General features: G+C 45.8%; 1 protein-coding gene across 1 annotated transcript in view; it reads left to right on the forward strand.

Annotated features, from left to right (window-relative positions):
• LOC307239799 (cell adhesion molecule 2-like) overlaps positions 1-17,166 on the forward strand; it is a gene marked incomplete at both ends in the record, with an annotated part of 248,514 nt that overhangs the window by 200,489 nt on the left and 30,859 nt on the right. The window contains 2 exons of the mRNA XM_080013365.1: positions 6,205-6,357; positions 11,720-11,857. Of these exons, the coding sequence (XP_079869491.1) occupies positions 6,205-6,357; positions 11,720-11,857 (291 nt within the window). The remainder of the gene's footprint in view (positions 1-6,204; positions 6,358-11,719; positions 11,858-17,166) is intronic.

Here is a 17,166-nt window from a genome sequence, read left to right on the forward strand (position 1 = left end):
CTGTGTCACTTGAATGAGCAAACACCTGCCAGAGCTCCATACCAATACAATCCCCAGATAGAACGAGGGAGGAGGGAGGGCGGCAGAGGAGAGGAATGCAAAGTAGAGGACAGGGCAGAAGACAGGAGAGGAAAAGGAGGGGAGAGAGAGAGAGAGAGAGAGAGAGAGAGAGAGAGAGAGAGAGAGGGAGAGAATGTGAATAAAAGACTTCCTGTGCATTGCTGTGTTTTTCACGGAATACACAATGTGTTTTTTGTAATACGAAAAAGATAAAAAACCCCAAAAAAACGCAGCGGTAATTTCATCATTCAGTTGTGTATTTGGAAATTGGATAACTGTGTTCCTTTCCAGGCAAACGGCCAATTCAAAGGGCTTTTAATATTGCATCCTTCTACTCAGAGCCACCATTGTTGGCTGACTGTGCAATAAAAAAGGATACTGTGTCATTTAGAATTTCTTCTAGCACAGCATCACATTTGTCAACTTTTAAGTTGTAAATTTTAATAAGTATTATCAGTGAATTGTAATCATAGTATGACCTGTTTGATAGCTGTTATAGGTTTTTTTTCGGAGATATTTATTTATATGTACATCCATTATTCTGTAGGGAAAGGAAAAAATAATAATATTAAACTCACTATAATAAAATCAATGTTACAATATCATTATTTTGGCATAAACATTGGTTTCAATTTCGTTCTATCACAAAATAAAAGTGGGTTACTGGTTTTGCTTTTTCTCTATTGAATGGTCGAAAGTGAATTTAGTTGTTTGTTTCTAAACACATCATACACATTAGAAAGTAGTTGCTGAAAACGTGAAAAGACTGAACCCTGTCGAACTGAATTGTGGAGTTACGACCGTGAAGCTGTTTCTCACCATTTTTGTGGTCCGGATGTTTTGGGCGGTGGCTAAATCATGACTCGATGATGTAGATGGGTCATGCTCGGCATGGCCCCGCCCCCTCCCACACTGTATGAGGACCCGGTCGGTGGTGAAATAAGCGAAGCTAACAGACCGGAGTTTTTTGGATAAAACGCTGTTTTGGGGATAAGCACCTGGACGAAAAGGCGTCCTCGGGGAGACTCCAACTCAAGTCTTTGTGCCGATCCCGTGGGTGGCGTATGTTCGTCAGGTTACTTTCAGTTTTAGTGTTGGTGCACTGAGCTGCGCCCCTCCTCCTTCCCCATGCCCCCTCCCCCAATTCTAAAGTCAAAGAAAATATGAATTGGTTTCATTTCGTTCTGTGTAGCATTGCAAAAGGCCGGGACAATGACCGTGCTCCGGGACAATGATTCAATAGAATCATTTTTGTGACTATGAGACCGGGTTGAAATGACATACTTCCAGCGGTGCCCGATCGCGGCTCAAAACATCCCAGACAACCCATCGGGATTAACCCCTCCCCACCGCCGTAGATGATCTACAGGTTAATTGGGAGGAAGCCTCATTTGGTGTCAATTCTCTCATTCTCATTAAACCGGCGCGCAAACCGCCGATGTCCTCACGCCGCGGGGGGTAGCAGCCAGGTCTGACGATATGTCACGCGCACGTGTCAGCACGACACGCCTGCGTGGAGATAAGCGGCGCGCTCGCAGGGAGGGGGAGGGCCGGAGAACAAATGTAAAAATAAATGAGAGGGAAGGTGTCATTCAACCTAACTGATCGCCGCGGCGCGCGCCATTTACCTTTCTGCTTTAGCTCCGAGTCAGCAGAGCCATGCCAGCGCTCCTCCGGTGGAAGCCGCGGAATGAGATAAAGGACTGCTTAGCGTCATTTCTCTGCTTGTCACCCGTGTCAGTTCTGCAATCTTGGCACCGCCACAAGCGTGTGCGCGCGTCACTCACCGCATTACAGCAATACAGATGCTGTAGAAATGCAATGACAAAAGCCAATCCGTGAATCCCAATAATAAAATGTACTAACTCGGGCTGTGCGTTATGACCAAAATCTCGTACCCCGAAATAGGTAGATAACACAATGGAGCACATTTTCTGTAAATTCAGTGAAAAAATAGTTTATCTCAAATGACCACATGGAAAGGCCTATTTCCTCTGACATTTTGAATTATATACTGTTCAAACAAAAGGTTCTTACTTATTGGATTATTTATTCTCCTTTAATTTCGAACTTTTGTCCAAATTTTCAATTAAAGCATGTAACAAAATATAAACTATCAATGTCTAAGATCTAAAAGGGTAAATAGAAAACACTTTTCAACTATCGTCGCTAATAAAATAAATAAAGACCTAAAATGTGAATTCAGTCAAAAATATCAAATCCAAACATATAACACTCTTAGAACGGTTTGTATCGTAGCAGCAAACATAAATAAATACAGGCCTAACATAAATATTGGTATATAAAATACCAAATGTAACCACGGAACACTTTCAGGTTTTAACTATAGCAGCAAAATTAGGCCCACATTAATATATAAAACATAACAAGTAAACAAACCACTCATTCTAGTTTGAATTATAGCATTATGAGAAAACAGCCAACGGCCGCAAACCAAATAGATAGTTGGCAACAATGCTTCGAAATGGTTGCCTTGCGTGGCCGAATTGCAGGGAGCTCGTTTTACAGGTTGAGAGCCAGGAGCACAAACCGGTCAACTCTCTCTGGTTGAAGTGATGACCTTTGACCTGTCACAAAGTTCATACTTGTACTGAACAGGGGCACTTGTGGCAGGGACGCGCCAGTATTTCTCTGAGCCAGCAGCTCGACCGCAAGTGGGACATGGACCTCATGCTGCCAACACCGGTCCGGTGGGGCTGTCTCCGGACCGGCCTCCGCGGTTGGGGGATCGAGGAACTTGAACTTGAACTTGAACTTGAACTTGAACTTGAACTTGAACTTGAACTTAAACTTGAGCTCCTTTTCAACGGACTCACTGCTTGACTGAGCTGCTTTTTTTTTTTTTTTTTTAAGTAGCTGTTCAAACTCTTCTCATCTGCTCATCTGCCTCTGCTGACTGTTGAGCCACCAGGCTCTCCAGTTGTGCACTGGCTAGTTGCCTTTACGCAGTCCACCCTCTCTTCTTTAACGTACGTGGTTCTGAGGTGAGCGTCAACGGCGGTCATCGTACTTCTCGTTTGAGTAGTTTAGAATGCCCTCTTTGATGGTTGCGGTGAGCGTCGAGTGTCGTCGTCGTCCTGAGGCGTGAGTAGTTATTGAAAAGGTGGAGGGCCGTTTTCAAGTAGGGAACACTTGTGTGCTGCTCCCCAAACAAGGCACCTGTAAACTCCAAGAGAGGACTCAGCGCCTTGTTCACGGGCTCCAGAACGTCCACGTCCAGCCGAGGCAGGACCAGACGTCGCCTTCCCTTGTCGTCCCGGAGGACCTGCGAGAGAGCTTTCTCCTGCTCTGAGACCCCCCCCTTCAATCATTTGCTGCAGGGAGCCCCGCCCTGGTAGGCGTGTCTGAGCGGGCAAGCCCGGGTTCTGCTTGAGCCCTGGTCAGTGCACGCCTTCTCTTCCGTGAATCAGAAAAGACACCCACCAGCCTGCAGATGCCAACCGGTCGTTCCCCTTGGGGTCGTTTCACTCTTCGCTCGATAAATGCAGCAGATATACATTTATATATTACACTTTACAAGACAGGGAACACCTATTCAATTTTCAATCAACATTTTTAGTTATTCATTAAAATTGCATTGTGACTGTATAGAGTTGCGCACTCTATAGACACAGACGAGGTGATCTTCACGCAGTCCCCACGACTCACGAGCTTCTTTGAGACCTCTGGCTATCATTTCTCCCACGTGGTCTTCTGGGAAATAGCCTGTCTGTAAACACCGCCTGCAGAGTGTCTGGCCCCGGATGAAGTGTATCGCCAGGCTCATATAGGGCAAACGTGTCGCTGGGCTCGTCCACATGCCTGCTGTTCTAGTGTGGTGCAATACCTTGTGGGCTTCCTCCTCCACTCCGGCCCAACACTCTTGATATAAACGAGGCGGCTCGACCTGAGTGAAGTGTTTTCGGGCTCGGCATTGTGTACCTTTGTGTCCGACCGTGTAAATCGAGGCCATGTTTTTGCAGATGTACGTCGCAAGGGCGGCCGTTGTCCCCTTCCATCTTTGTGATTCTTTGCCGTGTGCCGTGCTGCGGGGGGGAAAAAGCAACGTGGGAGTCTGGGCTTTGTTTTGACCGCTCGAATCGTGTACTTTTGTGGCTCTCACCCGTAAGCTTTCTCTGTACTGTTTGACTTGATTCTTGCATCGGTGGTAGAAGAGTTTCGTGGGGGTCGTCCGTTGCAAATGACGGTTCTCTGGTCCCTGTCAGACTTTTCATACCCAAACCACCTCCATGGGACAGAAGTAGCCCCTCCTTTAGGGACGAGCTCCTTTGTCTTGGCGCCTCGGAGTCCTTCACCTGTCCAGAATTGACGCAATGAAATAAACGACTCAGTTTGAATGCATTGTATTCTCGGACGGGACATATTTGGTAGCAAAGACTCATACGCTCATACACTAAGATCGGACACCGGCCCAGTTCTTCAGGAGAGTCACACCCCGACTGACCAGGTCCACCTCCCCGAGTCTCCTTACTGCCAGCCACCCGGGGGTTCTTTTATACATTTTACCAAGCAACAATACTGTAATTACCAGAGCCAAACGTCAAGAAAGTGACGTTTTGAGGTTTTGTACCTGAACACCAAATAGTGCATCGAAAGTGCAAGAACAGGCGTTTACAACTGCATTTGGGAATGAGCGGGGAGCCATTCTCCACATTACAAGTCCGTGTCCCATCAAAATGTTTCTGAAGCTGCTACTTTCCGGAGAACGCGGCGTCCACTGCAGCGCAAACCGCACGGCAGAGTCGGCGCCCCCTCTCTGTTGACCTCCGTGCCGGGAACCAGGAAGTGGCTCATACACGCGGTTCCAGTTTAACGTACGCACACGCGTAGACGCGCAGCCCCGTGCATCCGGTGCTGACTTTGCGTTTCCGGCTCTTTTGCGGACAAAGCAAGAACGATTCCACGCACGTCGTCATGAATGAGGCCCAATAACTTTGTGGGAGTAAAAAGCCTCGTGGTTGCGAAATTGTTTTGAGAACAAAAAAAAAAAACAACAAAAAAAAAAAAAAACAACAGCAAATAAAAACAGCCATTGGGCTTAACACGGTACCTTGGGCATTGTTTCCAATTATTTAACTGCGCCAGCCAGACACTCTTCAAAGCACTTTCTTCTAAAAGACTGTTTGGCAGGCGGCGCTTTTCCATATCTCTACAGAGAGGCTACAACATTATGTTGTGTGCCGCGTTATTTGGTTTCCCAAGTGCCACGAGAAATGAACATTTCTGTCCCGCGTTCCGTACATAAACAGCCGCCGTCTCATCTCCCTTGTTTTGTTCGCCGCGCACACGCACACGCACATGCATGCACGCACGCCTACTTTAATCGCTGCGTGTTCTGTCCAGAGTCTGTTTTTTTGATCGGCAGCGAAAGTCGAAGCGACGCAGCCCAGACTCCTCTTATTAAAACGGGGTGTGGGAGGGCGTCACGGCGAGGAAAGCGAGGCTTGAGTCACTTTCCACAGGCAGGCCAAGGCAATGAATAAATTAGCCGGTTAAACAATGACACCCACACGGTGCATTTATTATTTTTTTTTAATTTTATTTTATTTTTTCGTGTAGTCTGCCATAACAACCGGCAAAGAGCGACGTTTTGTTTGATACGGAAAAAAACGGCTCTCAAGACGCGCGTATTCATGTATTCATCTGCCCCGTTCCTCGTAATCAAACCCGCGAACGTCCAAGTCAGTGTGTCTGCATGGCGAGGAATCTATTTTTCACTTTTAAAAAAGACCTCTCGAAACAAATCCCCCCCCCCCCCCCCACCCCCCAAAAAAAATTATTTGGCTCACGTCTTGCCAAATATCTCGTCGGCTTTTTATGTGCCTGTCATTGCGTTATTGATTTTCATTCCTCTCATGTTTTTCGGGAGATGCGTTTTGTTATACCTCACATGTCCAGGGATGTTTCAAACAAAATGGGCCGTATTTAAAGCGTGGCAGGTAGCCAAGACCCTTATCAACTTTGATGGGAGGGCAATTTGTTCCGTTACAGAAAAATTATATAAAACCCCTTCTCTCTCTCTCTCTCTCTCTCTCTCTCTCTCTCTCTCTCTCTCTCTCTCTCTCTCTCTCTCTCGCGCTCGCTCTCGCTCTCTCTCCGTCTTTCTCTCTCTCCGTCTTTCAGCTTTAAGGGACGACCGGGTGGAGTTGGTGAGCTGGTCGTCGTCGGAGCTGACCATCAGCATCAGTGACATCACGCTGCACTACGAAGGCGTTTACACCTGCTCCCTGTTCACCATGCCCGTGAGAACAGCCAACGCCTACATGACCGTCTTGGGTGAGTAACACTCTTGCTATAACACGAATTACTTATTGCTATATTATGTAATACTTTCCGCCATGTTGTCGGTCATCGCTCATGTCTGCCCGGTGAACCGTTTGCGACGTCCCGCAAATCCTGCGTCGTGCAGCGTGGTTAAAGCCCTTGATAGCGGCAGAGCAATACCTCCCAGAGTATCTGCGAGGAGGGCGTTCTGGACGACTTCTGTTATTTTATTTTATTTCGGGCGGGTGCTTGAGATTTCTTGATCAACCCGAAGAGGCAACACCCATTCAAGCGGGTTCGCCCTCTCCGTCATGTTATATCGTATTCTATGGCCCTCTCGCAACTAGTGAAGTTTGTGTCGTTATTACTGCCTCACAGTTAATACAGCCGGGCTCGTTGTGTCATTTTAGCAGACGCCTTCATCCAAAGCCACTTAGAACGTACTCATACACCGATAGAGGCGATTATGCCAGGCTCATCGGTAGTAGTTAGGGCAGCGAGGACGCTCGCTCAATGACGCTTCACCATACTGGCAGGAGGAGCCGGGGATCGAACCGGTAAGCTTTCGACTCTCCCTAGACTTTGACCAGCTTTCACTAGGCGACCCGCTCCACCTCTTGATCCACCGCCTTATCCATCAATGTTAATCGATGGACCGGGAACGCCGGGAACACGAGTCGACTCCGTATCGGCGAGCAAAACACTAAAAGCATCAGAATGAGGCTCGTTTCGCAGTAAAAGGCCGCGGACCATTTTTACTTTTTCTCCAACCTACATCCCCCGCACCTGACGGGGTCGCGAAGGGGTTCCGCCGGGGTGTTGGGCGAGCATGTAGAGCGTCTCCACTCCGAGCGGCCCGCTCCGCGTGTTCAACTGGCCTGAGATCTGTCGACTGTGCGGGGCCGGCGCAGGGGGCGGAACCCGTGTTTCGCGGAACCCAGTCGGAGACAATCACAGCCCCAGCGGCGCTCGGGCGTTTTCTAGCCCCGGAGAGTGAAACGCCCACAGACGGATCCAGACGCCGTCAAAGTGGAGCGAATGTGTCGCTGTTCTCAAGTGGATGACTGAGTCCAATGGAATCACGCTCCATACCATCACTGCCACCAGCCTGCAATTTGGACAGGCAGTGTTTTCAAGATTCAAGATTCAAGGGGGTTTATTGTCATTTCAGCCACACAGTGCACAGTGAAATGAGATAACGTTTCTCAAAGAACCTCGGCGCAACACAGAACAACAAAACACAACAACTGTTCCCTGTCGGACCAGACTATATATATATACACTTAACATTTGCATTTTGTAGAACCTGTCAAAATAAAATACATTTGTAATTTTGTAATAACTTGCAAAAATGTAATAACTTAATAATTTACAATGTAATCATTATACACCATTAAACACCCAAATTTTTAAATAACTTGTCGAAATAAAAATAATTTGGTGTTTGTTATGTAATAACACCCACATTTTGTAATGGTTTGCCAAAATGTAATTTATTTAGTATTTGTTATGTAATATTTATTATGTAATAGCACCAACGTCAAAAAAAATAAACAAATACTATGCATCACATAACATTGGGGTTATTCTGGATTGTGGTGGTTACAGCATTTTATGATGAATGTGTACAAATTAAAAGGATTTATGTCACGAGACACCAAAACGGCCGTCTTCATTTCAAGTCCAAATTTTACTACAAGGCTCACACAGACAGACACAAACACAAGACCGACAAACATGGTAGAAGATTCAAGATTCACGAGGTTTATTCGTCACATACATATACATACTTTCATACATATATGCAGTGAAATGTAAACTGCAATTAGAAAGTCGATGTCTAAAACAAAAGTTGATATACGTTTATATAGGAGTTATTACAAACTGTGGGTTTTACATAATGAGAATCAAATTCATCACATTTTGGCAAGTCATTACAAAAGGCAAAATTATTTCATAACATCGCAAAACGACTTGTTTTATTCTATGAAAAGAGTTTAAAGAGGTTAATTATTATCTCATTATAGAATGAGCAGCACAGGATTCAACAGTCCATCACCTCTCACTAAGTCACCATCAAATCTGCCTTTGGTTGCAGAATTTGAAACATCACATTGAAACAGGACAGTGAGGAGGTTCCTACAAGCCTCGAAAATAATTCATGAACGAAATTTCACTTTCTTCCTTGTTTAAAGCCAAGTTACATACTCCACTGTTGAAACGATAAGCACTTGTTAGGGCCGGGAACCAGCGTATACAGCCGCCCCTCTCCCTCTCTGCCGTTTCCCGTATTGTCTCCTCTGTATCGCTTCCTGTACCTAATAAAATGTTATGTCACCGCATACTGAGGACAAATTGGCTAGAGGCAGCGGTTGAGGAAGTAGTGTGGTCAAGGGAGCCCTGATTATCCAAACCTGAGTTCCACGAGTTCCTCCTTTTATTTTATTATACTGTGCAACTATTAGTGTAATTACAGTAGGGAGGGAGGGAGGGATAGATAGAAAGATATTTTATTTTGACTATTAATGTAATTACAGTACCATTTATATCCCTTATTCTAGAGATATTAGTGGATAGATAGATAGATAGATAGATAGATAGATAGATAGATAGATAGATAGATAGATAGATAGATAGATAGACAGACAGACAGACGGACAGATGGAGGGAGGAAGGGAGGGATAGACAGATATTTTATTTACACTATTAGCGTAATTACCATTTATATCACTAATTCTACAGTTATTAGTGGATAGATAGATAGACAGACAGACAGACAGACAGACGGACAGACAGGCAGGCAGACTGAGGGAGGGATAGACAGCTATTTTATTTTGACTATACGGGTAATTACAGTACCATTTATACCACTAATTCTAGAGATATTATTACGGTACGAGCTGTATCACTAATTCTTGTGAGATGAATGGAAAGATAGATCTGTCTCAGCATGCACGCTGTCCTTTGTCTCTCTTCTGTTGACGTGCATAATTTAAGTCAGCCTTTCTTTTCGACATACTTTAAAACCTCATCTATCCAAACCCGGCGGGCGCACGGCGGTCGTGAATCAAACATGAACGCACGTACATGAAAAAAACGTTCCCCTGGATCCATCCACTTTGGTCATTTGAATTCCACCACAAGCAGACACATCCATACTGCAGCTCGCGTACGAACCCTAAACGGCAAATGCTGAAACATATTTTTAACACGGCCACTCAAAACAAAAACCTAAATCGAGGTGTTTTTGAGAAGCAGACGACTGAACGTCTTTAACGTGCAGTGGAATTATTACCGGGGAGCCATAAAGTTTTCAACGTGCGTTTACAGGAGACATAAGGCACGTCCTTTTGTGCTCTGCAGATGCCGTTGCCGAGCAACCGACCAAGACGTAGCTGGCAGGAATGAGGGGGAGGAAAAAAAAAAATTGTAAATCTGGTTTGGTTGACATGCCAGTTCTGCTTGTCTTCTGGGTGCATATTGAGTGTTTTAATCTGGGTCCCACTTTCAACTGTTTTACCAAAGTACCATGTAAGATCGACGGGGCAACATAGCTTTTAACTGGGGTCACCTGTGTAAATACTGAAATTAAGACTCTGCAAAAAAATGTTTGTATAAGATACTTTTTTTTAATGGGATTATAGTATCAAATCAGCGGCCTTAAACCGCAGGCCCCGGGGGGCCACATCCGACCAGTGAGATAATTTAACACGACCCGCTTCACGTTCGTGATTTATTGTTCAAAAGGCGCTCAAATTAATACCACAGACTTTTCACCATTTGAAATCAAATGCAACAAAGAAACAGTGAAAAAACACTATTATTATCTGTTTATGGACAATAATAAAGCCTCACTGGTCTGATAAAAAAAATGCAAATAATGATAAATAAATTCAAATAAAAATAGCTGCTTTTTTCAGGTATTACTTTGCTCTGGGATACGACATTTTAAATTCATAAAAGTGAAATTGATACAGTATATTCAAGTGGCATTTGCTGGTATGCAAATACCGCAAATACCCAAAACCATTGTTTTGGTCTATGCTGTGCCAGCTTTGGGTGAAGCCGCTGTTTGAGATGATTTTGGGATGATGATCTGTGAAATACCAAACATTACATGACTCAACCACAGAGGAATGAGAAAGCAAGGAACGCCAGGCCTCTTCTTCCTTTGGTGGTGACCAACTCACGGCGGGTGTCGACCTCCGACGGGATTTTAGCTGGGTTGTGATTTTCCTGGGAACTTGCCGGCAGCTTTGGACAATAGACTTGATTATTGTTTTACTCCATTATTTCGCCAGCAAATGGTAGAATCGACTATTTCAGCAGGAGACCGGAAACACTGCGTGCGGGGGAAACAACTCAACTCACCTCAATCAAAGGGTGATTGTTGAAGAACGTCGCCTCAAACCGCCTCAAGTTTTTCGCCAGACGGAAAAAAACAACAGAAATATTATTGAATCGCGGACCCGCCGAGCGCACAGCGTGCGGACCCGCCGAGCGCACAGCGCGCGGTCCCCGGCGAGAGGGCCCGAAATGTACGTTTTTTCACACAGGGAGCGGATACAATCAGGAGCATAGGAACCTTGAGGCGTTTCCACGTCCCATATAGGAGCCAGTTGAGAAGACAAGGTCAGAGTCAGTCAATGCCATCGAGTGATAGACCTCTCAGCCGGGCAGCCTCGGGCAGGCTCGGTGCTACTTCGCCATTGGATGGACCATACACTAAAACACACGTGCACACACACACACACGCGCAGACATACCCTCGACGCAATTGGGGGTGAAACACCAATAATTAACGCGTCGTGCAGACAGAACCACGTGGTCTCAGCGCTGGTGGCGCTCCAACAGGACCAGACCTGCCAAAGTCACAACAAAGACGCTACATCACGGGGATTCCTTGATTATCTTTGGATTCGAAAAAACAAAAGCTGAGGTGAGATGAGGATGGCCTTGCGGTTCAGGCTGTGGTTGAACTCAGAATCCCTAAGTCTGCATAATGATGTAAATCTGAGCAGCCTAAAGAGCGGCATGACAAAAGGAAACCGATTTCTGTCGGTATGAATAAAACATCTATCTATTTATGTATCTATTTATTTATTTGTTTATTTGTTTGTTTGTTTGTTTGCTTTTTGGTTTATGTATTTATTTGTTTATTTATTCATCATGATCGTCTTTATAATTATTGTTATTAGGAGTATTAGTGTTAGTATTTTTATTATTGTTATTATTATTATCTTCTTCTTTGTTTCCTGTTATATTTTTGATGCCTTTGTTGTTATCACTCAAGTGCTGCATGCATAATAAAACCCTCGGCGTGTTCAAAAATCGATGACAATCTTGCCTATTCCCCCCCGCCCCGTCCTCGCAGGAGTGCCGGAGAAGCCCGTGATCGAGGGCTTGACGAAGCCGGCCCTGGAGGGCGACAGCATGACGCTGAGCTGCACCACCAGGGGCGGCAAGCCCGCGGCCGAGGTGCGCTGGTTCAGGAACGACAAGGAGGTCAAAGGTAGGTGGCGCCGCCGGCGTGATGGATTGAGTACACCAGCGTACGCACCGGAACGGACCGCGTCGGAGGCTTCTCAAACTCTCGAAAGCCCTCGCGGTAAATACTTCCACGACACCTGGGGAGGTGCGGTATAAACAGTTACACGACTATGCAACCTAGGGGGGCACAGGAGCTCAGGGGGTAGAGCCGGGTGCCGGTTCGATCCCCGGCTCCTCCTGGGAGTGGCTGACATCAGCTCAGTCATACATGATCTACAAGGAATCAGAATACGTCTCGCAGCGGTGGTGGTTATTTACGATCTTCGGTGTTCGGCGGTTTTCAGTGTGAGACGCCGTTTTTTTTGTCTGTAATTATTTTGCCCCCCCCTAATCTTCCTAATGCCCCAAATCGAATCAGGTTTTTTATTTCACATTTTTATCCCATTTCAGAAAAAAAAAACCCGCTCTTAAATGATCTCATATTATAATTTACTGGTTTTGCTGTTTCTTTGTTTTGTTTTTTTTTATGTCTTTTGACGTTCCCAATGTAATCCCAAAGCAACTGCGCGGATTTGACGCCCGGCAACGCCGCGGAGTTCCTCGAGGTATATTCTCACGGAGGGACGTTTTTCGTTCTCTCTTTCATTTTATTTTTTCGTTCCCCTCTTAACCGTCGTTTCTCGAAATAGTAGCTACTAATTAGTGTTGTAATTGTGGCTCCCAGTCACTGCCTAACCTGGAAGCTGAGTAGTTTAAAGTAGAGTAATGGCCTGCTAATTTGGAACAGAGAGTTAATAGATACACACCGGTGCATGTATGTCACCGTTCGAGGCCGGACTGACTTGACAGCCGTGGATGTTGTTTAAAAAGCCGAGCCACTCTGTGCTGGCGCGCCTGGCAGCCGTGGCCGGCGGAAATCAAAGCCGTGGGCTGAAATTTGCCATCGCCGTACGTTGTGTAGGTTCTGCAGCATGAATGGAAATCCCTTTTGAGCTTGCTTCTGCAAGCTCAAAAGGACATCTGTGCACGAGTCAATAGCAGCATTTTTGGATTCCTCTTCGCCTGGACATTTCATCAACGTGTACAGTTCTCAACTCTTAGATTTACTTCAAAACTGTTGTTTTGTGTTTGGGCTCCACCGCTCATCACTCCCGGCGAGGTGTACGGCAAACATAGGCCTACTCAGTCAACTAGAAATATTGGAGCTTGAATCCCTCCATTGGAGAGAAGAGTAGAGCCCAACAGGTGGATGCACGGGAGGTGGAGGTGGTGGAAGCGCAGCGACACAGCAAAGCAGGTCGGGCGGGAGGAGCTGTGCTGCTTAAAAAGGCCGAACCACGAGGGCGTGGAAGCGCGTGGCGCTGTCAAGTTGTCCGACAGAAATAGCTCCGCAAGCTATGCTCCGGTTGTAAGAAGAAAGAAGTTGGAAGAGGTACTCCTATACTCAAGTGTAAGTATAAACACCCTGATAAATAAGTGAACTGTTCAAATCAAAAGCCCTGCATTCAGATCCTACTCGAGTACTACTCAAGCGCTGCAGTACTTAAAATGGGATGAAATGCAGTAGTATCAAAAGTAAAAGTACTTGTGGGGCCTGGGAATTGTTGAATTTGCACGCCAATGCAAACCTGCAACTCAGCACCTTTACATACAGGAAGTTTGACCCGTCTTGATGTAACACCGTATGTGGTTGCCTGGCAACCTGTCTGCAACTGTGAGGCAGGGATAGCGCGGCATTGTAATATGAAGCCAGCTTCATCCACTGCTAACTAGGGGCTGTGCTGCCAAATGTCATATGTTGAGGGATTCAAAAAGGACTTTGAATCACCAGAATGACGAGAATGCTATATCCAAGGGGCATGGTCATCCATCGCCATTCTTCAGTTAAATATCCCTCGCCGTGTTGTCCCGAATGCAAAAGATGGGATTTTGAGATTTATTATGCCACGCCCGTGTGGAAAAGTCTTGGCGGACTCCGAAATTCTATCAGGGTTGAGCGTTGAACCCCCTGGAATAACTCCCCCGAACCCACGCTGACCTCGCTCCAGACCCGACAGCTCAGACATCTACCTGGAATTAGTTTTGCTTTTTTTTTTTTTTTTTTTTTTTTTTTCGTTACAAGGTCCAGATGAGCAAGCAGATAAACACAAATCAATGCGGTCCCCCTTCACGGTTTTTAGCGGTCTTAAGCCGATATAATTGCTTTTTTTGGTGTTTAATCACGCTCAGCGATGCTTTGCTGGGAACCCTGAATCCCGACGGTTCTTATTTAGTCACTAATCTGTTACTCACCGTGGCAACCGGAAGAAGAAAACAGGATTGTTTGTTTGTTTTTTAGTTTTTTTTCTGAGCACAAATATTGTGCAATATCGAGGAATTAAGCTATCTGGCTCTGTTCACAACTCGAAAACATGAAACCAAAGTAAAAAAAGACTGCAGCGTGAAAGGGCTGAACGGCTGACCGGTGCGATGCACTTGACTCGCCCTGTTAGGAGGCACGCCTCTGGCCCCGTCTCTTATAGTCCATGTGACGTAACAACATTGCTTGCGACTTCGCTTGCACCGGTAAAATAATGAACGTCGCCTCAAAACCAAACGGCATAATATAAGAAATGACACGCGAGACGGACACGCACACACACGGCAGCCGTGTTTTTTCACTCCGCTGTGTGTGTGTGTGTGTGTGTGTGTGTGTGTGTGTGTGTGTGTGTGTGTGTGTGTGTGTGCGCGTGTAGGCGCACGTGATGCACACGCACGTCCGTCAACGGTTTGTTTGTAGTGCTGACATGCTCGGTATGTGTGCAATGTGAAATTCCACCCGAACGGGGGGGTCCTCTGCGGTGGGAATAAATAACAATTGTGATATATTGGTGTGGGATCTGGGGAAATACAGAAGATTACATTACCAGCGAAATCGCTGGAATAGACCGTCACCCGTTCACATGCGGCCATGGGACGCCCTAGGCTAACTGTGTGTGTGTGTGTGTGTGTGTGTGTGTGCGTGCGTGCGTGTGTGTATGCACAGGAGAAGGGGAGAGAGACGGTCGCTTGCAGCGGACGACCCGCACGGAATGGAATCTAATATTCTTATTTTGCAGTCGCTCCGTCCCTCCGCAGATCCCAGCGGCCCCCGCCCAGTAATGATATATTTCTATCTTCTGTTACACGCTGTCACCCGGGGAGACCTCCGCCAATAACGCCCCATGTAGCCCTTGTTTACACACCGCTGAGCCAGAGGCAGCTTCCTGGAGCTCACCCTCCTTTTTTTTTTTTTTTTTTTTTTTTTTTTTTTCAAACGAGAGCGGAGGTATTCACTCTCGGGGCCGGCATTATAATCCTCTCCGAATTAAATGGCCGAGGTTATTGCTTCATCACGTCCCCTCGATAGCGCCGGTCGCCGTTTCCGAGGTGTCTCAGGGAGGAAAATAAAGAAAGGGCTTCATTCAGATTCTCCCGGGGCTTTTTTTGCCCACCTCACCCCGCCCCCACCACCACCACCACACTCAATTGTCAATCGCGTTAGTCAAGGACAAGGAACCATTACCGGAGACGAACCCCGTCTTTTTTAAGGAGGTGATCCGCCGACTTTTCAGCACGCCATTGCTCAAGTGCGGCTCATTGAGAAGCTGAAAGGTGAGTGAATTACCTTTTGAGGAAAAGTGCAGGCGCTAGTACGACTGAGCATAGGGGAGAAAAAAAAAGTGTGACCAACGTTATCCTAATGTGGGCTCTGGAAAGGGCTATTAAGGGACGAAGGCTATCGCACCTAAAATGTGTTTCCAGCAGGCTGGTGTCGTCGTCGAGGCCCGGGAATAAAAATCGAAAGGATTTGAAAAGAGGTTCATAGACATTCAGAGGCTCCCTCTTTCCTGTTGAACTGGCCTGCTTGTCCTCCTCAAAAGTCTGCATCGGCACCTCATATATATTAATTTTTGCTACCTCCCAGGGTTGGAGACGATCGATGGCCATTTAAGATGTAATTTCTCAATGGCTCCTGCAAGCCACCGCGCTACCATGAATAAAAGATGCCTCCTAATGGAACTTCTGGTCAGATGTTGTAACAACAACATCTCATCAAAAAAGAAAAGAACATACTTGGGCATGCACACATAAAGATCCAAAGACCTCAACCCCTATTCGCATTCTTGGGACCAGGCTGCTCTTGTTTTCCCCAGAGCAAAGGTGATCAGGTTCATAGAGAAAAAGTTTGCTGTGAGATGGTTGTATGCGTGTCCGTCCAGAAGTGGCTCTCTGTGTCGCCGGGCAGTTTTTTCGATGGAACCGTACCGGAAGGGTAGTTCATGAACCGCCCTCATCCCGAGCTTAGTGTCCACTGAGCCCCTTACCCCTCTTCTGATGGACTCCCTCGCTTATCCTCCCACTGTACAAGGGAAAAGCACACTATTGATTGGCAGAGAGGGCAACATGTAGCAACGATGCATTAGAAAGGTCATTGAGGTAACGTGGCGGCGGTTCTAAAGGACTAAAAACTCAATTTGACGCCGCACGGTCCTTTTATGGAGTGGTTCCACTCAAGGCTTGGCAGTGGCAAAACTTCTCCCCTTTCAGTCAAACGTAATTTCTGTTCTCGTTCATCAAAGTTCGGCCAACAATTTCCTTTGTGCAAAAACTTTAGTTTGAACGAAAAAATAAAAATAAAATCATGTAACTAATGTGCCGGAGCTTGCAGCTTGAGCCGGAGCTCAATGCGTGTGCATTGTGATAATGAAGAAAAAGTGAGCTCTGACTCAATCAAATGATATATATTACAAAACGTCCACTTAGATTTGTCCACTTGAGAGGGCAGAACAGAGCACTGGCAGCTTGTGAGAAGTGCCGGTACTGCTTACCGGTGAGTACACGGCCACCTCCGCATAGTGATTCTCTTTAACATGTATTTACATAAGTAAACAGCTCTAGAGTACCATATGGTAATATACAGCACCAGTATACGATGTATGTTAATAGGCAGGTAACCATATATGTTTACACGTATATTTCTATATATGGTATTCTAGTGCTGTATATGGTAATATATAGCACTAGAATACCATATATAGGTCTATGCATTGAAAGTTTGGGGAATGGAGGTACAGCCAGGGCAAAAACATATTCCTTCTAGCGGTGTCACCAACAAGCGTGAAAACACAGAGCAATCGAACAATAACTGAAAAAATAAAAATAAAAAAATGATTTGACGTCGAGAGAACTGCAAAAAAAGTAAAAAAAAAAAAAAAAAGGAGAGAAGAGCAAAAAGTGACATTGTGCAAAGACTTTGATGCGAAACCAAATTTGCATCACAGACGATCTGCATATGAATTGCAACTTTCT

This window comes from Zeus faber (assembly GCF_960531495.2).
Source record: "Zeus faber genome assembly, chromosome: 14".
In the NCBI taxonomy this organism is placed as follows: domain Eukaryota; kingdom Metazoa; phylum Chordata; class Actinopteri; order Zeiformes; family Zeidae; genus Zeus; species Zeus faber.